General features: G+C 35.3%; 1 protein-coding gene across 1 annotated transcript; it reads left to right on the top strand.

Annotated features, from left to right (window-relative positions):
• Nucleotides 1–2,639: 2,639 nt before the first annotated feature.
• fbxo10 (F-box protein 10) lies at nt 2,640–25,729 on the top strand. The gene is made up of 11 exons (XM_056460535.1): nt 2,640–2,863; nt 4,226–4,854; nt 7,286–8,104; nt 12,114–12,263; nt 14,539–14,675; nt 16,005–16,075; nt 16,227–16,379; nt 18,632–18,934; nt 22,053–22,363; nt 23,133–23,314; nt 24,534–25,729. Exons 2-11 carry the CDS (start codon nt 4,264–4,266, stop codon nt 24,709–24,711), a joined length of 2,895 nt encoding a protein of 964 aa, XP_056316510.1. The 5' UTR covers nt 2,640–2,863; nt 4,226–4,263; the 3' UTR covers nt 24,712–25,729.
• Nucleotides 25,730–26,997: the final 1,268 nt, after the last annotated feature.

Below are 26,997 nucleotides of genomic sequence, written 5' to 3'. Positions count from 1 at the left end.
ACAATAATCTCTCTCTCTCTCTCTCTCTCTCTCTCTCTCTCTCTCTCTCTCTCTCTCTCTCTCTCTCTCTCTCTCTCTCTCTCTCTCTCTCTCTCTAATACTCGAGCTAGTTTGTTAATATTTTTATATATTTTTTTATTAATATTTACCTTTGATGAAAAATTATACATTGCAAATAAAAAAATAAAAACATTTGCAAAACACATACCATATGCAAGATTTTTCTAAATCCTATGCAAAACCTTTTTTAAAATCATTGTGCATCATATCAGTAAATTAATAGCTAATTTTAGGCCCTCTAAATTCTTTACTGAAAACCATTTTGTACGTAATCTTCAGCTTTTTGTTGACTGGTTAGTTTTATTTTCTGAAGATTTTTTAGCACAATTCTAAAAATTGGCACTTTCCCTGTTGATATACTTTTTTAAAAGAATAGTATTTTATAGGAATAATAGTTTTTCCTTTAGTATTTTAAAGGAATATTAATACAGTAAATTACATATATACACTATACCCTCTGTGATCAATTGAAGAGTAGTAACACAAGAATAAAAAAATATTACGAAGAATGTTTGAGAGATGCTTGAGAAACAACATGTAGTTTGAATGAATGAATGAATGAATGAATGAATGAATGAAAGATTGAATGAATGAACGAACGAACCAACGGACCAACGAACGAGCGAATAATTGACCCTAGGTTCCATGCTCTATACATTTCATTGAAATTTAAACAGGGAGACTTTTGATAGACTTCTGGCTAGATCTGCAAATAACTAAACGGACCCTTACTACCTCCAAAAGATGGAATTTAAAACCATTTAAACATTTTCTATACAATGTTTCCCAGTGATGGGTTGCTGCTGGAAGGGCATCCACTGCGTAAAACATATGCTGGATATTGGTGGTTCATTCCGCTGTGGCGACCCCAGATTAATAAAGGGATTGAGCTGAAAGGAAAATGAATAAATTAATAAATGCTACTTCATTTTACTTTTTAGTTTCTGATGTATCATTAATTGAATTTCATTTGTTGGTAAAACCTTCATGAAAACCTGCTGAGGTGTTTTGTATTTTCAGAATAAAATAAAATTTAAATTTGTCACCAAGAGCTCATAAGTAAAGTTTCATGATTGGAAAAAAATGACATTTTACAATGACAGGCTACACAAAATTAAACTGCTTGCCCCCAGTGATGAGACCCCTGGATGATGAGGTTGACATCATCATGGGTTGACATGGATGAAGAAGGAGATGAGATGAAGATCCTAAGAAAAAGGAATATAAAAGGACAAGCTATATTCATTCGTCCTGAAAAATTCAGTCTGATAAGGATGTTTAGTGAAGGATAAACTGTAGGAGACAAACAGTGCTTGTGTTCCCCAAATGTGAAATGGAGTTTTTACACTTCTTAGAAAATTACTTAGAAAAATGCTCTCAGATTATTATATATATATTTTGTGATTGTATTATTATTATTATTATTATTATTATTATTATTATTATTATTATTGTTGTTGTTGTTGTTGTTGTTGTTAACAATAACCAGCATGTACAGTTTTCTTATACAACAAAATCACTTTACATTTCTTAACAAGAATTGAATAAATGAGAAAAAAAATTAAAGAAAAAAAAAAGAAAATAAGGAAAGGGTGCATAATTATCAAATTACATATAAATATATTACATTTTTCCAATTTTAGTTATTAACAAGAGTTATTAAATGCCCTTTTAGTAGAAAAAATGCTTATGTACAAAATAATATTTTATGCAAAAATATTAAAGGAGGAGCATATATTACCTGTTTTAATTGCTTTTCTCATTTTAGACTTAGAAATCACTTTTATATACATTTGAATCTCTTTTTCTGGCACCACAGAGAGAGGTTTGGCAAACTTAGATTTATGTATGTGAAATTTACATAATAATAAAATAACGTTTATAATAAAACCAGCATCTTTTAAAGAGCAATCCGTAACATAATAACCCAAAATAACAAGTTTATAAGATAAGGAAAATGATTTTGAAATATTATGAGCAATAAAAGCTTTAATATTAATCCAAAAAAGTCGAGCATATTGGCAAGACCAAAAATAATGTGAAGAAGTTTCATTAAAGCTTTCACAAAAACAGCATTCTAACTTAATATCAATTTTAAATTTTATTATGTCTTTATTATGTATTTATTATTTATTATGTCATTCATTTCATTGTTTACTGCAGTGCTCTGATGAACAAGGACTTTTACTTTGAATGTGAAGCGCTTGTCATTTCCTGTGCAAATAGATGTGACAGATGATTTCACTTGTGAAATAAATTTGGGTCAAATGTTTGTTTGCAGATGCAGAAGTTTGAGTGGCCGTGAAAGTACGGTGATTTGCAGAAATGCATTGTTTACATAAATTATCTGCGAGCCCCTTACCAGATTAATATAACGTTAATTTGCTTATTATTAATAATTAAATAGAGTCTCTATTTATATAATTTTTAGCAAGTCTATTCACAAGAATTCCCACAACATAAACACTAGGGGATTTTGGTCATTATTAGCAAAACGCGCGTGGCGTGGAAAAAGATGCAGAGATAAATATCACGTGCATCTGCTCAGCAAAAGCCATGTTGCTAAACAACATTGTCAGACAAGAGGGAAAAGTTGCCGTTGTCGTCCGTAGAAGATCATCCCCGCCTCCGTCTGGATACGCGTGATCTCTGTTTTCCACGCCTTCAAAAACAAGGGAGATTCGCCAAGAAATACGAGATTTTCACCGGATGGGAGCTTTGTTTCTTCTCGTTACGCAAGAGAAAAGGGCAATGATGAGCTCTACGTCTGATCAAATGCTAGCTGGAAACAGTATTGTCCGAGGTAGGCTCGTTTTTTGTGTGATGATGGCAGCATTGTGTGTTTGTCGCGCAGTTACGAAGTTGCTGTTGCAGAATCGATGCATGTGATACGCTCTGTCGTTTGCCATATAACGTTATTCCTTTCTATTTAACTACACTAGAATGCATGTGTGGCCGTTTTCATTACTGTGCTCATTTTGCGACCTGTGTTGCTTCAGTGCAAGCAGGTCTCTGCATTTTGATGATTTCTCATCCAAATTATTTGCTAAAAATAAATATGGTAGGTAGCGTTGCACGTTGATTTTGCTGTAAAAATGTCTGCATTTGTTATCTGATTGTATTTTGCAGTTGAATCTTTTCATTTTTTTTTCAGTAAAAATGTTTTGACACCTGGAATAACATACAAAGTCTATTAAAGAAACTGTCAACGCACAATTTCTCTATTTTTTTATTATCGTTTTCATAAAAAGATTCTGATGAAAGGGCCAGCTGCTCACCTTTGACCTTACAACATGTTATTTATCTGTAGGTAGATGCTTGTTGTAAATCTAAAAAAAACACTTTATTTTACATGATACAGCACATCCTTTTATTTGTTGATCAATATTATTGTACTTCTAAAAGTTGACGAAAAATCATCTTTAGCTTGCAGAAACACTACCATTAAAAAGTTGGGGTCAGTAATATCTCAGCTGCTGTGTTTATTTCCACTTACTAAGAATCTCAACATGGAAATTATTTAGAAAGGTCAGCAATCACATTAGTTATTATTATTTTTTTAATGTATACAAATTGAAAACTGTTATTGTGAATTTCCCAATATTATTGATTATATTTAATTTCTGATGAATGTGGCCTTCGTGATGAGACAAGTTAAAATTTGTTCTCGGCTCACATTTTTGTAAATGGTAATGACATTGTATTTTAAAAAATAAACGTGGAAAATAAACATTAACATTAGTTAGCAGTGGCAACACGGTGGCTCAGTGGTCAGCGCTGTCACCTCCAGGCATGGGTGTCCTGCAAGTATAAAGTTGTATCTTAAACTATAGTAATACAGTTTAAAGAAGGACTGAGATGGACAAAAAATTGTCAGTGACGCTTTCAATTAGAATGGCACTTTTCTACTCTAAAGTTGTTTGACAGTGTTTTTGTTTACTTGTGGATGTCTGACCTTGATCGAGTGAATAGAGGAACTGAACCAAAGAATATTTCAATGCCAAATGAGTACCTATTATATATTAGCATCTAGTATCTACCTATTGTGTAATCCCATTTTCACATTGAAAAGTTATTTCAAATGCTTTCTGTTTCAACAGAAAAGATATCAGTACAGGAAATAAACCAGTATTTACAATGAAAAATATATTTGATTTAATTTTAGGTGATCTACCCAGGTGAGGTGGTGTGGCGCTGACCGATATGGAGGTGGGAGACCTGCCTGTCGAGCTTTGGCGCCTCATCTTGGCCTACTTGCCTCTGCCGGATCTGGGCCGCTGCTGTCTGGTGTGCAGGGCCTGGAGGGAGCTCATTTTGAGTTTGGATAGCACACGTTGGCGCCAGCTCTGTCTAGGGTGCCCTGAATGTCGGCACCCGAATTGGCCCCGCCGCCCCCACCTGCCCCCGGCCTCCTGGAGAGAGGCTCTCCGTCAGCACGCTCTTGCCAGCCGTACTTGGACCCAGAACGGCTCAGACCTTCACTCATCTGCCTGCCTCCACCTCTTCCGGCGGAGGAAAGACCGCAGGGTTTGGCATGTTGCTGCTGTGGCGGGGGGTGGGTATGAGAGTCTCAGGGGGGCACTGGCTGTGGCAGGCCCGTATGACAAGGTGGTGCTCCATCCCGGTGTATATGAGGAACAGGTGGAGGTGGCTCTTAAAGTGCCTGTGGAGATTGTTGGAATGGGCAAGCTGGGCGACGTGTCGTTGTTGGTGAGCTTCGATCAACAGTGCCCAACGGCGAGGCTGTGCAATGTGGTCTTCATGCCAGCCTGGTTTTCACCTGTGGTTTATAAGGTGAGTTTTGCAGATCAGAGGCATGCAGATTATAACATCTGTGCATATTTCACTAGAAACAAACATTGGCAATAGTTCATTATACAGAAGTATTTGGCACATTCTAGACCCTGTTAAGACTCTCAGTGCCCCTTAAAATCTGTGATGTACTCTTTTGGCAAGTTGTCAGCGTCCAATCTGTAAATGCCTCAGCCATTCAAATGGTTGTATGATCCAGTTGTTTCAGTTCCTCTGCCTGTCTGTCTGTCTGTCTGTCTGTCTGTCTATCCCTCTGTCCGTGTATCTGTCTGTGTATATCACTTGTCTGTCTATGTACCTATCTGTTTGTATCACCTGTCTGTCTATGTACTTATCTGTCTGTCTGTATCATCTGTATTTTGTCTGTCTGTGCCTGTCATATATATCTGTCTCTCTGTATCTTTCATGTCTGTCTGTCTGTGTATTTGTCTGTATGTCTGTATCCCTCCGTTTATGTGTCCATCTTTTCTATCTGTATCCGCCTGTCAGTCTTGTCTGTCTGTCTTTCTATCTGTCTGTCTACCTGTCTAAATCCAGAATGATTGTAGCATGTCAGACTGCACGCACATGGCTCCCATGTCACACTGTAAGATCTCAGCTGTCATAAAGTCAGACTGAACGACAATGAAGACGTGCCAAACACGGAAGACAACGCCCCCGGAGTTTGACCACCCGTGACTTTCACTATCCCACATTCTGAAATGATTCCTGACAGCAAACATAAACAATCTGTAGCGGCCATTTTGCACACGGCATGTCTTTATAATAAAACCAGGGAGAAAAAAAAATGCTCCTATTAGTTCTTGAATTGACGGTCATTGCAGCTCTTTTTTGAGCAGCAGAAATTTTCTGACACTGCCAGAACTTCATCGGACGAAAAATCTGATCGCAACCGATGCTAAGCAGCTGTCTGTGAACATGTCAAACCAACGATCAAAGATCTTAGCCTAGTATTTCAGGAATCTTTTAGGATTTCCCAAATTTGTCTCCGATGATAAAATCGCGGCTGAAATCTCACAGTGTGAGCAGGGCTTAAGTTTCCATTCGTCATTCTCTTTCTCTATCAATGTGTTAGTCCATCTTTCTGTAAATGCAGGGTGTTTGTCTGTATATCTATCTGTCTATGTGTCTGTTTGTTTCTGTTTCTGTCTGTCATTTATTTATCTGTCTCATTTTTTTTAATCCGTTTATTTGTTCCTCTCCATCTTTTCTCTCTATGTGCAACATAGTCATTAAGCATATTGTATGTGCATATATGCCATCATTAAACATATTGTATGTTGCTGACATAGCATTAAGTAAAAATATATGATACTGTAGGGATGGTATACAGTTTAAACCCAAAGAATGACCAGTCTGTCAGATGAAGAACAGCCGGAGTCAGAGATTCAAATAAATAAATAAAGTTTACTGAAGATAGTTTGCAGTTTCATCAGCAAAAGCCAACTTCAACACTCGCATGAGTTCCTAGGCCGCTCTGTTTACAATCACAAATCAACATCAATTATACTCTCACATAACGTCATTAACTGCGTCACACATATAGGTGTTCTAACCGGATTGGTTAAAAGACAGATAGAGTAGGAACATTTCCACGTGGGGTGCGTGCGTACAATTCTGAACAATATCTTAAGCATATAAACGTCAGATATCCACTAGACTGTTTAGAGCTGACTCCAGACCTGTGAAACGGATCCACAATCAAATAGAACACACACACACACACACACACACACACTTAAAGTATAATCCGTTTCTTGTCCAAGGCTGAGTGTACTCTCAGCCGTCTTTATCAAAACTGGTTAAAAACCGGTATAATCTACATTCAGGCAGTTATAATATCCTCACTACACAAAGTCTATCTTAAATAAAAAGTAGAATCACTTTAAAAGAATTAATCGTAAAAATAGCAAAATCACTTTAGATATTTTAGATAGTAATAACTACTAGAAATAACTATAGAAAAAGTTGCTTCAAGTCCTCAGCCCTCAGTTTCACTCAAGGTCTCTGTGACCTTGACCTAGTTTGGTGGCTCCTGAAAACGTTACACATACATAGAGCAGTGTATTAACTTATTCATTAGTTAAAATCATTTCAAAGTTAAATACTCATTTAAATAATCATATTTAATAAAGATAATGAGAAACAGGATGATGCAAAAAGGATAAACGTTGATCCATGATGAGACTGATTGGAAGGCAGAAATCCGAATCCTTCAATATGATGGCATTGCTTGTCATCATCTCTTAATAGAAAGTTGAATAATGATGCTTCCATGTGTCCTAACAAGTTAAAGACCAAAACAACATCACTAAATTGTTATTTATAACAATACATTTTTTATTAACATAATCAAAATCTCGACAGGACTTTTTCTAGTTCTATAATATTCTCTGTGGTCTCTCTTTTTCAGACATCTTCTGGGCATGTCCAGTTGGACAACTGTAACTTTGAGGGCTGTCAACTGCATATTCGTGGTCCAGGGACGTGCCAGGCTCGTTTCTGTTCTTTCGCCCAAGGCAGCTCTGCCCATTTCCTGGGCGTGACCATCAGTTTAATGGACAGTTGTGAATTCTCAGGTGGCGATTCTGCTTCTGTCACTGTGGAAGGTCCTCCGGTGTCTGAACGAAACTGGGCCTTCAAACACCTGGTCGCCTTGGCCAAGACCTTCACCATGATGACCAGTAATGGATTGGCTGAAATGTCAAATCAAGGCACGAAGGACAGTGTGAGCACTGGTAGTAATGGAAACTCCCCTTTAGATGGAATTAACACAATGGAGGACTGGAGTAAACCGGAAGTCGATTGGGAAACAACATGGGCAAAACAGAAAGGTGGAGATAGTCTCCTTCCAGGTCAGGATGGTACCATGATTGAGGAGGACGGCATGGAAACTTCAAGTGAATCAAGTGAAGAAGATGATGATGATCTAGATGGCGAGAAAAGCACAGGATTGAAACTTTCGTATGACCAGCATGGATTAGCGCATCTCTCCAAGACGGATATGCCCAATTCTTCTGTGTTTCCTGCACTGTTGAATCTGTCTGCAGAGTTACAGAGGGATGCAGAGGCACGGGATTTGACTGCGTCGGTTCAAGGCTGCTTGCTGCGTCGCTGTCTGCTGCGGGATGGAAAGGGTGGTGTGCATCTGTGCAATCATGCTCAAGCTCGACTGGAGGCCAATGTGTTCAGGGGGCTCAACTATGCAGTGCGCTGCATCCAGAATGCCAAAGTGCGTAAATCTTGCATTTTAAATGTTCTTCAAACCTGACATGTGTAGTTTTGTTGATCATAAAATACCTTCAAGTTTTTTTGCGTGCAGATATGACCACAAATAAGCCTTTAGTTGGCCGATTTCCCTGAAAAGTAGAAACATTGCAGCACATTATGCATGCTCATTTTCCCTATTTTTAGATACAGTAATTCGGTTTAAGAATAGTTTAAAATGAAAATATGCATGTGATAGATCTTATTGTGAACAAACCACAGTTTTAGCTTTAAACCATTGGTTAACTGGAGTTTGTAAGAAGTTCCTTTTTTGGTTTAGATTTAGGACTTTTACAGTCTGTCAGTCATTTAATGTGTGAAGTCACATTCATCTGGCCACATTTTAAAATCCAGTTAACAACAATTGAAAAACATCAATGTTCAATATTCCGTTATTACATATTTTATTACAATGGGAAATTTGAAAGACTACAAGACACAATTTTTATACTGAGAACACATTGATTGATATTTTTAAAAATGTGTCCCTGGGAAGATTTAAGATTGTTATCCTATATCTAACTATTATTATTATTATTATTATTATTATTATTATTATATTTTTAATCAATTATCATTTATTGATTCATGAAGTTATGTCATATATCTATATTGATCTTGCCATGAAATATCCATAAGTTGACATGGCATTAAATAAAAAACAAACTAAATATAATCAGTTCTAACTGTATGCATGTTGTAGCAATGCAACAGTATGATTATTGATATATTTTTGACTGATATTGATAACCGATAACTAGGCCCACACAGAATCTGGATTTTTTTTTAGCCCATCATTGTTTCTATTTATTTACTTGAATAAATGTGTGTACATTTTATATTTCTTCCGTTTTTAAATTAATTTCAGTATAATTATTGACTAGTATGAAAATGTTCACATGATTCATTCACTATACAATTTGTAAAGTCATATTTTCTGTCTTTTAGTAGATCTATTATATGAGAGACTTGCTTTGTTTACCAAATAAAGTATATCTAATTGGATTTGCATTGTAAACATTAAATAAAAGTTTGAAAAGGTATTTTTTTAACTTCATATATATATATATATATATATATATATATATATATATATATATATATATATATATATATATATATATATATATATATATATATATATATATATATATATATATATAATTTTTTTTTTTTAATTTATTTTATTATTTTTTTTATTATTTTTTTTTTTTTAATTTATTAATTAATTAATTTATTTATTTATTTTTGTTATGATACACCCACATACATTCCGCAGAAATTGCAAAAAATGTCCGCAGATTGTGTTTGGCCCTACCGATAACTCTTTAGATTTGAAGGCCGATAGCCAATATATTAGCCAAAAAATCTATCAATCTTCTGCATGACTGCAAAACCAAAAGGCAAACAGATACAGTGAACAACAGATTTTTAAAAACGTCAATTAATTTACTTTTAATATTAATCAACTATTCTTTTCTATGGCCAACTTTCTTTTATATAAATAAAATCTACAAAAAGCACAATAAAGCTGTGATAATTTAGCAACAAAGACATGAACAGTTTATTTTTCTAAGTGTATTTTTTTGTGTGGCAGTCCTTATCGTATATGCATTTGTAGGAGTTTCCCTTTTAGATGAAAAATGAATGGAAAGGCTATTTAAATTAATCACACAATGTTTGTGATAGTCATTTTTACTGCAATTTTTGAGTTATTATTTATCAAAAAAGCACGTGTTAACACATTTAGTGTTACTCCCGTTATTATTATCAGCATGTTTGTGATCTAATTTGAGCCACTCTTTGAAGATCAAGTTGTTTGTTATGTAAATGAGCTGCTGCGTCTGTGATCCTGAATTTGTGCATTGTCAGTACATCACCTTCAGAACTTTCCACTCCCATAGGCACGTTTATTGGATTGCACTCTACAGCTGATTTGCTCTGTTTGGTAAATGTGGCCTTTTGCTGGCTCTGTTTTACTTTGACCCAATTAGAAATCAGTAATCTTGCAACCTTACACACTGTTAAAAAGCAATTAGTTGATTTTACTTAAAGTATGTAAGCCTGTTGTGTATTTGCGTGTAATATGTATTTATATAGTGCATTTATCATGTATGGCTATACACCCAAAGCGCTTCCCAATCATGAAGTGGTGGTGTTTCTCCACACCACCACCAGTGTGCAGCATCTACTTGGATGATGCAACGGCAGCCACAGAACAATGGTGCCAGTGCACTAACCACACACTAGCTATAGGTGGAGTGGAGAGACAGTGATAGAGCCAATTCGGTGGATTAGGATGATTGGTAGGCCATGATGGGTAAGGGCCGATGGAGGGAATTTGGCTAGGACACCGGGGTTACACCCCTACTCTTTACGATAAGTGCCCTGGGGTTTTTAATGACCACAGAGAATCAGGACCTCGGTTTAACGTAGGGCTGTGCGATTTAGGAAAAAAATATCTAATTGTAACAGTAAACACACATACCTTTCTGTAAACAAGTTGAACTCAAATTAGGGAGATCGTGTAGCTTATTATACAAAAAATAATAATAATTATAAAAATACAGAACACTCAGCAAACTAATATGGCTGATAAGAGCCTTTCTGTAGCTTATATTGTCTAAAACAAAATAGGTATCACAGATGCTACACAAAATATCATGACATTTAATGCATGGTACTCCAAAATGGCTAAAATAGGTGCGAGACGGAAGTGTATCTGTCCTATCCAACATTTAGATGAGTTTTTTTAAATCCCTCTTTGGTCACTGCAAGGCACTGTGTCTTTAGTGAGGTAGTGTGTTATGGCATTAGTTATCTCCTGGGTAGGGTTTCACCAGCTGTTCGGAAGTTCTTAAAATGGAAGGTAAAGTCCACACTAGGGGCTTTGTAACTGCTAGCTAGTTTGTAACTAAATTTGTTAACATGTTCTTAAAGCAAACTGTAGTTAGCAGGTCGTAAGCTCTCTGTAAAGTCATGCGTAGTCGCATTGAATTACGTAATATCCAATCATCTAATGCATCTATATATAACTGTCCTTTGAAAATGAAATGATATTTTTATAGTATATTATATAGATATACTATAATATATAGATATTTTCAGTCACTACAGACGGCACATATACCTGCATCGCGAGCCGTGAATGCATGCGAAATACACATGAAGTTATCAAAACATCAAATGTAAATTTTTTTTGTGACCAAAATATTCCAATATTACCGATGTCCTGTTTTTCTTTGATATTAATTTGTCTATTAATGCTTCTGAAGTGGCAGACACCATCATCCTATTTTTTTTTGGGGGGGGGGGGCATTACACAGTTCTATCTGCGCAATTCTGATTGTGCAGAACAAAAGTGTGCGTACTTAGTTGGATAGTAAGACTGTCACAGACAGACGCCATGCACGCATTTGCTCTGGGTGGGGGAAATTAAATAATACATATTTCATATTGCAGCCTCTTTGCGATTTAGCTAATCTCAACATTTCAAATTGCGATTCGATTTCGATTAATCGCACAGCCCTAGTTTAACGTCTCATCTGAAAGACGTCGCTCACTGACCGTACTGTGTCCCCTTCACTTTAATGGGGCGTTAAGACCCACACAGATCGCAGGTTGTGCACCCCCTGCTGGCCTCACTAACACCACTTCCAACAGCAACCTAGTTTTTCCATGTGGTCTCCCATCCAGGTACTGAGCTGCTTAGCTTCAGTGGGCTGCAGTCTTGGGCTGCAGGGTGATATGGCTGTGGTATTAATAATTGTAATTGAGGTATAAATAAGTGTATTAATACTTCCCAAGCAACTGCCTTTTCTGCTATCTTTACATATTTTTTCATTTCATGCTGCTTCTAACAGAAATTACGCACAGAAAATAATAACATTGTGCTGTTTCTGATTATATGCTCTTTTCATGTTCGAGTTCTTTCACTAGTGTCTCTCTCATGCTGTGTGTCTTTTTCTGCTTAGATGGTGATGTTGCATAATGAAGTGTGTGGGTGCAAGGCATCTGGTGTGTTCCTGCGACTCTCCGCTCAAGGTCTAATCGCTGAGAACAACATTCACTCCAATGGAGAAGCAGGACTAGACATCCGCAAAGGGGCTAACCCTATCATACTGGTACACAGAAGATGCACAAATAAAACAGATAATTTGCTTCAGATTATATTTGAATTTCAATATGCCGATGATAAAATGAAATTGATAACATGTCCTGGGAATATACAGTTAAAGTCAGAATGATTAGCTCACCGTTTATTTTTCCCCAATTTCTGTTTAACGGAAATAGATTTTTTTCAACGCATTTCCAAACATAATAGTTTTAATAACTCATTTCTACTAACTGATTTATTTTATCTTTGCCATGATGACAGCAAATAATATTTGACTAGATATTATCAAAACGCTTCTATACAGCTTAAAGTGATATTTGAAGGCTTAACTAGGTTAGACTAGTGGTTAGTGCGCCGACATATGGTGTAGTAGCACGTCAGGGCACCCCGAGTTCGAATCCCGGTTCAAGGACATTTACCCCCCCTACCACCCCCCCCTCCTCCCTCTCTCTCTCTCTCTCTCTCTCTCTCTCTCTCTCTCTCTCTCTCTCTCCAACTTGGCTTCCTGTCTCAATACTGTGCTATCTAATAAAGGCCAAAAATAAATAACACTGTTTTGTTCTGAAGACAGTTGGAAAAAAAATTAGCTTAAAGGGGCTAACAATTTTGACCTTTAAAATGGTTAATAAAAAATTAAAAACTGCTTTTATTATAGACGAAATAAAACAAATAAGATTTTCTCCAGAAGAAAAAATATTATCAGACATACTGTGAAAATTTCCTTGCTCTTTTAAACATCATTTAGGAAATAATTAAAAAAGAAAAAAAAATCTAATAATTGGGGGGCTAATAATTCTGACTTCATCTGTATATTTTTTCAAATATTGCCCAAATGATGTTTAACAGAGTAAGGATTTTTTCCACAGTATTTCCAATAATTTTTTAGAGTTTTATTTGTTTTATTTAGACTAGAATTCATTCATTCATCCATTTTCTTTGCGGCTTAGTCCCTTTATTAATCTGGGGTCGCCACCGAGGAATGAACCTCCAACTTATCCAGCATATGTTTTACGAAGCAGATGCCCTTCCAGCTGCAACACATCACTCGGAAATCAACAAGAATTTTTTTTATTTTATTTTTTAAAACTATTTTAAGGTCAATATAATTATCGCTCTTTTATTATGTTTATGGCTTGTTGTATGTTTTTCAATAAACCCTATAACCTTTTACTCCTAACGGATGACTTGCCAACATTGCTAGTAGACACGTCCCCTGGGCAGATTCCAAAAAAAAAGATTCATCAGGCTAAAACTGTGAATGAATACTTTGTTTTCACAAATAAGTTGATGCCAATTGACGTTATCACAGTGAAGGCCTTTGAGACGTGATGAATTAGACTTTACAAAGTAGTTTTTAAGATCACAGCTTGAAATGAATAAGCTCTTGATGGAAGTAACCTTGTGGCAATGCATCAGGTAAAGCCATGACATATGCCCGCTGGAATCAAAGCTAAAGACGATCCTTAAATGATCCCCATCTGACCCTGAGAAGAACCACTTTAAGTCTACTCCAGCACATCCTAAAGAAGAAATTTAATGGGGATCAGGTCAATTGGTGGTCAAATCGCATGTGGAAATGAAGCCTTTTTTTCACAATTTTAGGTCAATAAAATTGTCATCCTGGTATATGGCCTTGGAATATGTCTTCCAAGATGGCTGTGTAAGAAAAAAAAATGGTACAAATGGCATGACTTGGGGTTGAAAGATCTATTGCCAAATATATAACAAGCCTGAAATGGTACATTTGGAACTAGGATAAAAATCACCCTTCACTTGTTCAAAACCTTTTTGAGTTTCTTTCTTCTGTTGAACATCTGGTATCTGATGAAGATATTTTGAAAAAATGCTGCTTGCTCTAACCCATTGACTTCCATAATATTTTTTTCCTACTATGGAAGACGATGGGTTCCAGCAACCAGCATTCTTCAAAATATCTTTTTTTGTGTTGAACAGAAGAAAGAATCTTATAAAGGTCTAAAACCACATGAGGTAGAGTAGATGATCATTAATTTTAGTTTTTGGGTCAACTATCTTTACATCTAAGCAGTGGCAATGCAGTGTATTATATCATTAAGTTTTGCCTCCTTAGTAAGTTTGTTTTTTGTTTATGTTTTTGTATTTTGAATGGAACAAGACAAAGGCTAATTAAAACATGCTTTTGTGTGGTGTAATGCAATTATATTTATTCCTGTGGAAAGAAAGTCTAGAAAATATATTGGAATTTCCACCATCTCATAACATTTTCTGGTACATTCCTTCTGTTTTTCCTTTCCTGGCTGCAGTGTAATAGAATCCACAGTGGCTTGCGTTCGGGGATCGTTGTTCTGGGCAACGGCAGAGGTTCCATTCGAAGCAACCAGATCTACGGCAACAAGGAAGCTGGCGTGTATATTCTTTTCAATGGCAACCCAGTGGTCAGGTAAGTAATGCATGCGTGTTTGTGTGTGTGTTTTAATTAGGGTGGCCAGATTTCTGAGAGTGTAATATGGGACGCACATAATAGTCCAGATATAAAAAAAAACAGTGCTGAAATGCAAGACTGTTCTGGAAAAATAGAACAACTGGTCAGACTAGGTTTAATGCATATGACGTCTTAAGAAATAATTTGGTTTAGTTCTATGTGGATCTTGAATCTGATTGGCTGAGAGACATTAACAAATTGTGATGGTGTTATCTGATGGCATAATCGGCTAACCTGGACAGCTGATTGCTGCTTTTCTGTTCAATTTTAATACCCAAATGTTAGTAAGAAGAAAGGAACTTCTCTTTGGTTGCTCATTTTGAGTTCAAGATTTAAAGGGATATTTCACCCAAAAATGAAAATGTACAGTTCATTTACTCACCCTCAAGCTATTGATTATGTAAGTGACAATCAATTCGGTGGGTGGGGAAAACCGCACTCCTACATCATGTTGTGTTGGGCCTCAAAATCACTGGGATTTGGATCCTATTGTAACATCAGGAAATTTAAACAAAGAGACTAGTTGTGTTTAAATCAATTCCGTATTACACTAGACACACTATACCTACACAACAGTTCTGTCCAAACATATATATATATATATATATATATATATATATATATATATATATATATATATATATATATATATATATATATATATATATATATATATATATATATATATATATATATATATATATACACACACACACACACACACACACACACACACACGCATGCATGCATACATGCATGCATACATACAGAAAACTAAGTATAAAAGGTAAAAACTATATACATAATGTCAGAGAAGTATATAAATGAAGAGAATGTCGGGTCGAACATTACCATAGGTAGATCATATGAGCAAATGTTCATTTCGGATGTAGGGAGGGATGTTCATGTTCAATGTTATCAGGCTAAAGTTATCTCCTACTGCTCCTTTTACTGTAAATTTAATTGTTTATGTGAACTATCCCTTAAATGATGTACAGTGGTCCCTTGTTTTTCACTGGAGTTACATTGTAAAAATAGCTCTCAATAGGTGAAATCCGTGAAGTAGTCTGCTTTATTTTTGATTGACAATGGTCACCAGCCAATTGAGACACAGAACACAATGCACTGTAAAAAAAAAAAGCATATCAAATTGCACAAAAAAAAATCTGCGAGACTGCGAAAGGTAAACCCCGTTATGGGTGGAGACTTTTTAAAATGTTTGTTCATGTAATATTTGTCATAAGGCCTATACAGCTGATTTCTGTTCCTGTTCTTTCCTCATGACAGTGGAAATCACATTTTCCAGGGGCTCGCAGCAGGCATTGCAGTCAATGAAAACGGAAGAGGACTGATCACTGGTCTGTTTGGCTGCTGTGACATTTTTTCCATTTGCTGTTTCATTGTTTATTGAAGATTCAAGCACTTAAGTGCTCTAAAGTGTTTGCTCACGCTCTTGACACCGCTCAATTAAATTACACTCAATCGATGTTCCGCCTCCGTGTCTGATAGAGAACGTGATTAGGCAGAATCAGTGGGGCGGTGCTGATATCCGTCGAGGAGGTGATCCAGTCCTCCGCAATAACTTCATCTGTTACGGCTATTCAGATGGAGTGGTGGTTGGAGAGAGAGGAAGGGGACTTGTTGAAGCCAATCACATATATGGTGGGCATATTTCAACTTTTTCTTTCTGTAAGGAATTTGCTGATGATGTATAATTGGGTGTCATTTTATTATCTGTATTGAACGAAAGCAGTGTTTCGTGTGCAGTATTTAGCCTATTGGACATGTGCGTTGGGCTAGTAAAAACATTATTAAAAAACATCACATAAAGTGTGCCCTAACATAAAAACACAATGATTTAAAAAATGTATTTGGTGCACAGCAAAACAATTACTTGAGTAATATTTAACAAAGGCTTACAAAACAATCTTATCATAGATTTTGACAAGTAATAAAGACATTTAAAGAATAAAATGGTTGTTTAAATTACGGTAATACTTTGAGAATAGGTGTAAAATTACAAAAAAAAGAGTGAGTTAAATGTTTAGATTATAACATTATTTTGGTATTTTCATTATTATATTGCATTATTTAACAAATTAATTTTTCCCAGTACTGGGTTGCAGTTGGAAGGGTGGTAGTAGTTGGCAGTTCATTCCGCTGTGGCTACCCCTGATAAATAAGGGACTTAGCCGTTTCCTAAAATATATTTGACAATCACAAATGTCTTAATAATCATTTGTTTTTGGTCAGTTATAATACCACACAAGGGCGGCACGATGACAGTGGTTAGCACTATCGCCTCACAGCAAGAAGGTCGCTGGATCGAGTCCCGGCTGGGCCAGTTGGCATTCCTGTGTGGAGTTCTTCCCATGTTGGTGTGGGTTTCCTCCGGGTGCTCCGGTTTCCTACACAGTCCAAAGACATGCGCTATAGGTGAATTGAATAAACTAAATTGGCCGAAGTGTATGAGTGTGTGTGTGTGTGTGTGTGAGAGAGCGTAGCTGTTTTATGGTACTGGGTTGCAGCTGGAAGGGCATCCGCTGTGTAAAACATGCCAGAATAGTTGCAGGTTTATTCCGCTGTGACAACCTCTGAAATAGAGACTAAGCCGAAAGAAAATGAATGAATGAATAGTACCACACTAAAATAATAGAATAATAATAGATAATAGAGATATTTCACACATTACTTTTAAATTATATTTATTGTGAAAAAGAGTTCAAATAAAAAAGACAAATTCTGTTTTAAATGAATAAATAATATAAAGACCAACTGATAAAAAAATGCTGATTGTTTTTTTTTTTAAAGCTGAAAACTGCTTTTATAATTTGATTAGATATAATTTGATTAGAATAATCTTAACATTATTCATCTAATTTATTTAGTATCAAAAATTAGTACAGCAGTAGTGGAAGTGGTAAGTGGCGGTTCTAGTTTAAATGGCACTCTGGGCGAACCACCCCATACTGCCTAATATTATTATTAATATACAATTATTACTCTAAATAAATAACAGAAATCAATCCAAAATCTAACTGGAAAACAATTTTAATAAAGACACAACTGGAGTGATATGCTAAGATCACTTAAGAAATCTTTTGCACGAATATTAATGATAATTCTATAGAAAACAAGATATGTTTTATGGAAGTATCTGTTGTCTTAGACACGACTCATGGCCAAGAGTTAAGTCTTACCTCCCTGACTCATTATCCCTCCTTTCTGCTTCATAGCCATGCTTAGTCAAAATAAGTTCATCATTATATAAACTTTAGTTTTGTCGACTTGCAAAACTCACTGCATGTCAAGACCTCAGCATAAAAGTTACTCCAGTTACTCTGGTTTCACAGCACATAGATGGCGCGTATTTTATTGTCGTGACTGTAAACAACACCGGGATTTACACCGGGAGCAGAGCAGTGAGTGAGGCGTAGGAATAGTCTTCTGCGTGCATTTGTAAGTTGCACATAGAGTAACAAGCTTGCACGTGCAAAAGACGCTAAATGTGAATGGCCCCTGACATCTTTATTCTGGGATTAACACTCTAAATATAATTTATACTAATATACTTGCATGAAGTAAATGGTATCTCAAAGCTTTTACTTGGGCTCGTTGTTTTTTCTCCCCGTCACCATCTCCCTGTGCCGCCCCCAGCCAGACGCCACCTTGGGCGATCGCCCATATTGCTCATGCCTAAATCCCCCACTGCAAGTGATTTAAAAAGCTTTTCAGAATTGACTTAAGACAAGGATGGATGTTGTTCATTAGTTTTACCCCATTTTCATAAACCTTTTGGTCCAATTTAAATGTTGGCTACTATATATTGAGAATAGTCAACATTGTTAAGATCAGAAAATGAAGAAAGACACTGATAATTCATATTTTGGTTGTGAAATTTCTCTGTGTTGTAGGCAACAGAGGCTGTGGAGTATGGGTAATGTCATCTAGTCTACCTCAGCTTATTGGAAATCACATTTCCCATAACCGCATGTATGGACTGGCCGTGTTCTGCCGAAAGGACACAGAGTCTGCAGTGAACCGGGAAGGCTACCGTGCTTTACAGGACAGAGACAGAGGAGAACGGGACAACTTCAATGAGGAAGGAGAATTGATGGCCTGGGAGAGTGACATCGACAGTGAAGACGAGCGATTTTCCTCCAGGCGGCCAATCACAGTTGCTTTGGTGGAAAACAACTGCATTAGCCAAAATGGAGGTTAGTTGCTGGCCTATTTTACCTCTTCACACTAAAAAAAATAGATATTTGCCGTTTTTTCAAACTACTTACTTAAATTAAGCTTAAACAACACAATTTTTGAGGTTTTTTTTGGTTAAACTTAATTGTTTTATGTTTAATCCACTTAAATTTGTAAATACTAATAAGTTTGATTGTGTGGAACCCAGCATTCTTTACAGTGCAGGGATGTTTCAATTGAGTTAAGTTAATTTTATATTCACACTTTCATTCAGTGACAACTTATGACATGCTCCCTATATTGTTTACCATGCAACTTTGAATATTCAGTCTGAAATCACATGTAAATATGACTTCAAAACAACAATAGCACTATTTATTTAACTGTGATCAATGTTGTATTTTGGGCATCATGGTGGCGCAGTGGGTAGCACGATAACTTCACAGCAAGAAGGTCGCTGGTTCGAGCCCCGGCTGGATCAGTTGGCATTTCTGTGTGGAGTTTGCTTGTTCGTTTCCTACAGGTGCTCCGCTTTCCCCCACAGTCAAAAAACATGACCTATAGGTGAATTGAATAAGCTAAATTGGCCATAGTGTATGTGTGTGAATGCAAGAGTGTATGGGTGTTTCCCAGTGTTGGCTTGCAGCTGGAAGATCATCCGCTGCGTATAACATATGCTGGATGAATTAGCGGTTCATTCCACTGTGGTGACCCCTGATGAAAACGAATAGACTAAGCCAATGAGAAAATGAATGAATGAATGTTGTATTTTCATTAGCTGCTAATATGATTTCCCCATTTAGAATTTGCAAAGGATACTTTAATAAAGTGTTATTATTGAGGAGAAAATCGGAATGTGCGAAATATAAAACCAACTTTACTTAAATGATGTTTAAAAATACTAACTAAATTATAATTTTCTGATGCTTTGGTTTATGAAGAATTGATTGATGAATAAAAAAACCTGAAATTAATGTGATCAAAATTGAGGTCTTCACATAACACTAGTAGGAAAAAAGCAAGATACTGTAGACAAAACAGAATGTGTTCTTTTATTTTAGTTGAAATGTAGCTACAATGGAACTAAATTAAAAAGAGAGAAATTGTAAAAGAATAAAAGTTTTACCTACACTTGAGAACTAATTGTGAATGTATCGCAGTAATGTATCTTTTTTGCATATCGTGTGGAGCTCTATAGATATATTTTGTGTATCTTATAGCTGTACAATTTGTTAAATATAATTTGCCTTTTATGTTCGGGTCTTTTAAATGATTAAAATTGATTTGACGTGAATGAAAATAAAATTATTATACAGTATGAGTTTATTTCACCTTTTGGGGCTCCCTATGTTTTGGTAAAGGTGCTTTGGAAATATTTTTTTATTGTTAAAGGAGCTATAAAACATAACATGAATTTGAAAACATTTTTCTTTTTAATACTTTAATAATAAATTATTATAATATATAGTCTAACAGCGCAATGGTTTCTATTACCTGTTAAAGTTAGTATTTTAGAAACCAAATTAATAGTACTTTAGTACTGCTACTACTACTACTAATAATCATAATAATAATTTTAATAATAATAGTAATAATAATAATTGGTAGATGGACTACAATAAAATGAATGATACAATTTTAAATCTATCAAATGAAGCTGACATTGTTCAGTATTCAGTAATATCATAATGCCACTACCACTTCTACTATTAACCATACTAATTATAGTCATACTAATAATAAATAATCTGTTATAATAATTAAACAATGTTTTTTTTTTCTATTTAAAGTAAATTACTTTATTTACTTGTACATGTATCCATTGGGGCTGTGTGATTTGTGGAAAATATTTAATTGCGATATTTTTATCTATATATATATATATATATTTTTTTTTATTATTTATTTTTTTTGGACAGATATTGTGATTTTGGTTTGCGATTTTAAATATTGTAGTCAAGTTTCAGCTCAATCTGTATCGTAGCGTCTTATGGCTAAAATGCAGTGAGTGTTAGTTTAAAAAAAGGAACTGAAATGATATTAACTTACTTAAACATTTATTCAAATTTATTTTTAAATATTTAAAACAATTTTTCTCTAGAGCAAAGAGTAAGCACAAATAAAATGACTTTTACCTTTTTGTAAACTAAAATTAGGGAGATAGTGTGGCTTATTATACAAACAAAAATATTTATAATTATAAAAATACAGAACAGTCAGCAAACTAACATGGCTAAAAAAACTCTGAAATTGTACTTTACTGTTGCTTGCTACTAGATTGAATGTCACTGGCAATACTTTTAGTTCACTTTTTAGCAAGACACTCAATACTCAATTGTGCTCACTAGTAAGACTATAACACACAGTCATCCTTCACACATTTGCTCTGGGCAGGGGAAATATATTTCATATCACATTCCCTTGTGATTTAGCTAATCGCAACGTTTCAAATTGCGATTGTGATTCAATTTCGATTAATCACACAGCCCTGGAATCCATATTGATAATCATATTAATTATATATTTTTAATATTAATATATTGTTTAAATAAGAATATGTCTAACTTGCTAAACATTTTTGTGGTTGTTTGTATTTGAATACAATAAAAGATATGCTTTTGGAGCATAGTTATTATATATGTACAGATCTTTATATTATTCTTAATAATAATAATAATAATAATCATTAAAAGCCCTCAGAAACTCTTGCTATGTGCCAGGAATGCTAGTCCAACTTGCATGAATCACAAGATAATACATATTTTCATACAATTTAATACAATATTGAATATAATTGTGTCTAATGGAGTGGTTAAAAAAGGTAACTTATTTGAAGTAGTTTTTTAATCCTTTAGAAATGTAATACTAAGAACTAAGCTCTTTAACCATTAATTATTATTTTGACTATCATTGAAAATTCAGTTTTGTAACAAATTGAAGTTGTAAGTTGTCAAATTGTCGTATAATAAAAGCACCATTCAGTAAAGAACCCTATAAAATGTGTTTTATTTCTCTTCAATGATGCACCGTATATAAACTAAAAGTACTCTATGTATAAAAATCTAGCTTAAACGGAGAGTTGTGAATGCAGTGCATCTGTAAATTGGATTAAGAACTGTCCTATGTGTGTGTCTCTAGCCGTGGGAGTGTTTGTGAAGAGCAGTGAGCCTCTGAATGTGGTGTCCAACATGGTGAAGAGTAACAGAGGAGCCGGTGTGTGTGTGATTCAGAGCGCTCAGCTCACACGTCTGGTTGGGAACTGTGTCCTCTGTAATGGCTGGACAGGAGTTTCTGTGGACAGAGAGTGTCGAGTGGAGCTGCGCGGCAATGGAGTTTATGGTAATGCCTGTCACGGGATCTGCTTCAGAGGAGATGGGCTCGTTGTGGAAAATGATGTGGTGGGAAACACTGCTGGCGGAATACGAGTGATGGACAATGCAGATGTTAAAGTGAGTGTATATATACAGTGTATGTATGTGTGTGTGTGTGGATAGATAGATAGATAGATAGATAGATAGATAGATAGATAGATAGATAGATAGATAGATAGATAGATAGATAGATAGATAGATAGATAGATAGATAGATAGATAGATAGATAGATAGATAGATAGATAGATAGATAGATAGATGACTTTACTTTTATGAGCGATTTGATTTGACAGGAATCACAGAACTGATTTTTCTAATCCCCATAGACAAGAAAAATAAAGTAGTGACTGCAGGTTGAAGGAAAGTAGTGGAGTAAAAGTACTGATACTGCACTAAAAATGTACTCAAGGTAAAGTAAAAGCACACATTTTTAAAACTAAACAGTAAAGTACAATTCCTGAGAAAAACTACTCAATTACAGTCATTTGAGTATTTGTAATTTGGTACTTTACACCACTACCGACCTATTAAGATATTAACTGTTAGTATTATAATGTATGATCTTATTTTACATCCCCAATCCTACCCAAGACAAAAACAAAACTTCTATCTTAATATTAATAAACAGCTAAGTAGATGTTTATTAAGCTGGTAGTGTTAGTTAATGGTTTGTTAATACCATGAATTGTGACCTGAAGTGTTACCGGAACACTTTGTAACCATTCATTTATAATCATTGAAGTCTACCTGTTTAGCGAAGGTTTTAGACAAAATTTAGGCTCAATTACTGGTTGACCTGCAAATGTCTCTGCTATCAGATGCTGATGTTTGCGTTGTGTTTTGCAGGTGTTGAGGAATCGTGTTCAGGCGGTGCGAGGCTATGGGATTTCTGTGAAGCAGCTGGCTCGAGGTGTGGTTCAGGAAAACCTGGTTTATCAGAGCCGCCCTACGACCACTAAAGCCCCCATTCGGACAAACGCACAAAACTTGGAGTGTGTCGTACTTAACAACTCTCTGCTCACACCCAGGTTGGACACGTTCACACACTTTAAGAAATTATGTGTCACAAATCTGTTTCAGCACTGGTTGCATTTCACCATTCACCACAAATTAAGTTTTAGTAAGCTCACCCTACCGTATATATATATATACATTTTTTTTAATGTGTTGCATCTTTAATATAATGTGTTATTTTAATGCATTTACTAACATGAATTTAGAATAAGAATGAATACTTTTACAGAATTTATTAATCATAGTTTAATGATTACTAATGCATTGTTAAATTGTTGACTTCTGCTTGAAATTTGTTTTTGTTTTTTTGAAGAATGTTTGCAACTGTACAGTTTTGGTACTCATTTATTTACATTTTATAGACAAAGTTCACTGTGGAAGGCTATGGGAACCAAAAAAAAATCGGATACTTTATCCATGAACGTTTATTTCCCTCAGTGTATGTGATTTGTACAGCATCTGTCAGCAAAGCAACATGTGCTTTCATCAATAATTCACAGAAGTGTGTCCTGATTGAATAAGGACATACAGTCTCATGAATATTAATGAGACACAGACACTTCACAAGGTACAATTGTGCTATTTTAGGTCAATTCCCAAGATGCAATGTAGATTTCAAACCCAGAAGAAAATAGCTCCCCATAAAATCTAAAAACAAACCAGTTTTGACTCTTCAAAATCTTAGAAATACCTTAATATGTTTGCAGATATTTAGGAATCATACTATGAGAACATATTTGTTTATCTGAAAAACAATGTTAAGTCAGGTATTCTGCTTTAAAAATGTGAGAGTTGAAATAACTGTTTTTGTCTCTTTAACCCGCTCACTGTCAATTTAACCAATTATTTATCAGCAACCTGGATTGCTTTGGTGAAAAAAAACGCTGTATTTAATTTCAGTCATGAAGGCTGCATCATTGTATGTGGCCGTGTCTGAAAACGTGACCTCTGGGGGACTGCAGCACTTTTTTCGTTTACAGTATAATAGACAGAAATCCGTGCAAAAAAAATTATATGATACAGAAAAAATAACCTCCTTTGAAGCTTAAAATTCAGAAACGTATATATTGGCGAGTATTTCCGATTAATAGTATGGTTATCGGAACCCTATCGGTTACCCTATTTTAATCAGACGACACCAAAAATCCATTTTTATTTAGCATCAGATGTTTGTGCATCACTGATAATATATAGAAAATAATATGCTTGACCTGTTACTTTTGTCTGTTGTAGATCACAAGCCCTTTGGGCACTGGAAAACCCGCCTGCTCGTCCCCACAACAGTAACCCCTCCAGTGTGACGCCCTCCACAATCCCTGCTCACCTTGCACTCACTATGACGAACCGAATCACTGCCTCTGTTGAAAGCGGCTGTCATAATAATGGCAGCATCTTTTGCTCCATTTTATGAGGTTGGAGCTCAACAACAACAGGTGGAAATTCATGAAATTGTTCCCCAGTGAGTGACTTTTGATTTGGATGATGGACAATCAGATTGAGCCTCAAGCACTTGACCATCAAATGATCAAAAAGCACTTTTTTTATATATATGATTACGACTAACCAAAGGTAGGTTGTTAAGTAGTCTGCTTCTCAAACTATGAAGGAATTAAACCACTTTTTTAATAGAAATGAATTATTCCATTTGCTCAATATGGAAATGAATCTGGTCTGGGATCAGTGTTTACAAGCAACTGACTGGAATCTTTATCTTATACCTGAAATCTGTTTCCCTACCAATCCAACTGCCACTTCATCCAATACAGGACATGTTTTAGTTGGAACTGCTGGAAGCCAATCTAGGTACTTTAAAAAAAATCACATGCATTTTGTTGTCCTGTGAACCTACAGCCTGTTATTATTTCAGCATGAAGTCAGGAGGGAGAAAGACACACAGGGGAAGTCGAAGAGAGAGACGTGTCATGTGCCCTTCCCTATCTCTTCCCAAAAGACTGTACTGAGAACAGACAATAAACAAATTCAGTGCACATTGGGGATTATAGTCCTGTTTGCTTCTGCAATGGACAAAAACACAACACATACTGGGTCCCCAGATGCAACTGATCAGCATCACCGATTGGCTGCAGCATGTCATGGAGCAACTTTCCAGTGAAATCCACCATTTCTATGTACCTGTGCGCAAAGTTGAAGGCTTTTGTTGTATGAAGTGGCTGAATGGTGGGAACCATTTATTTGTAACTCATGACCACAAAACCAGACAAAAGGGTCAACATTTGAAATTAAGGTTTAGACATCATTTGAAATAGGCTTTTGTCTTGAAATATTTGAAAATCTGTAATCTAAGGGTTAAAAAAAATCTAAATGTTCAGAAAAGTCTCCTTTAAAGTCCAAATTAAGTACTTAGCAATGCATATTACTAATCAAGGATAGGTTTTTGATCTACTTGCTGAAGCAAATAATAATAATAATACATTTTATTTGTAATGCACTTTTCTTAAACTCAAAGCGCTACAAGGTAAAATACTAACAATACAAGGCAGCAAAACAGCACAACAATAAAAAGATGCAATAAAACACTAAGAATATGAACCATAAGATGGATTAAAAGCTAACAAATTGGTCAACCTAAGTTAAAAGCAATACAAAAAAGGTGAGTCTTAAGAAGTTTTGAGTGTATTTTTGGCTTTTCCCCACAAATTAACACGTGCAACATTGGCTGGTTTTGTGGTAGAGAGTTACATTTTTAGAAAGAGTTAAAAGGATAGTCCATTCAAAAAGGATTCTTCACCCTCGTATTGTTTAAAACCAGTATGACTTTCTGCACAAGATATTTAGATTAATGTTCTTAACAGTTTTGGTTCTTATTAATTTCTCTTTTTTTTTTTTTTTGGACAAAAATACAATAGAGGTCAGTGAGAAACAGAGTGTCTTAATTTGTGTTGAAAAAAGGAAATGCATGCATACCGCTCAGGGTTTAAAACAACAGAGGGTGTATATTTTTGGGTGGACTGTCTTTTTAGATGTGATTTCACAGTCACTAATTAATAGGCCTATCAACAAATGATTTAATTTGAACTGTACAGCAGAAAACTTAGACTTCTACTGAGACATTATTGAAATACTTGATATGCAATTGCTGTTATGATAGCTGCTTTACTTTTTTTAGAAGCTGAGTCATACGTTCACAGGTACACTGTGCTTCTGTAGCTGCAGGCAAATAGAAAAGGGTTAAATTCTTTTGAGATGGAAATCTTATTACATTAAAGAACATTAAAATGAATAGTGATAAACTGTAATGTAAATCCATCTACTGGTAGTTCAACTTAAATAAGCATGGTGGAACAATCTTGAAAAAATGATTATTTCAAGAATATTACAATTATCCCATAAATTACTCACCCATAAGCCATCTTAGCTGTACTTGCCTTTCTTTTTTCAGATGAACACAGAGTTTTATGAATGGAACACTCCAATTTCCATTCAGAATCCGTTCAGCTGATATCCAGGTCTGACGCAATTAGCATGTAGCTCTTTTCAGAAAATTGAGTGAGATGCTAATTGTCTAATTCGATTTAATGATTTATGCTAAGCTAAAACTAATCGCGCCAGAACCAAGCGATTAGTATAATGGATTTAAAAATGATAAAACTCAAACTTTTAACTCTAGAAGAAAATGAACCTATTTTCAAAAAATGAAGTGTTCATTTAAACAACATCCTGGCTTTTATCAGCTTTG

Source organism: Danio aesculapii, chromosome 1 (genome assembly GCF_903798145.1).
Source record: "Danio aesculapii chromosome 1, fDanAes4.1, whole genome shotgun sequence".
Lineage (NCBI taxonomy): Eukaryota > Metazoa > Chordata > Actinopteri > Cypriniformes > Danionidae > Danio > Danio aesculapii.
The sequence above is the reverse complement of the archived record's forward strand: the minus strand, read 5'-3'. Positions and strand labels throughout refer to the sequence as shown.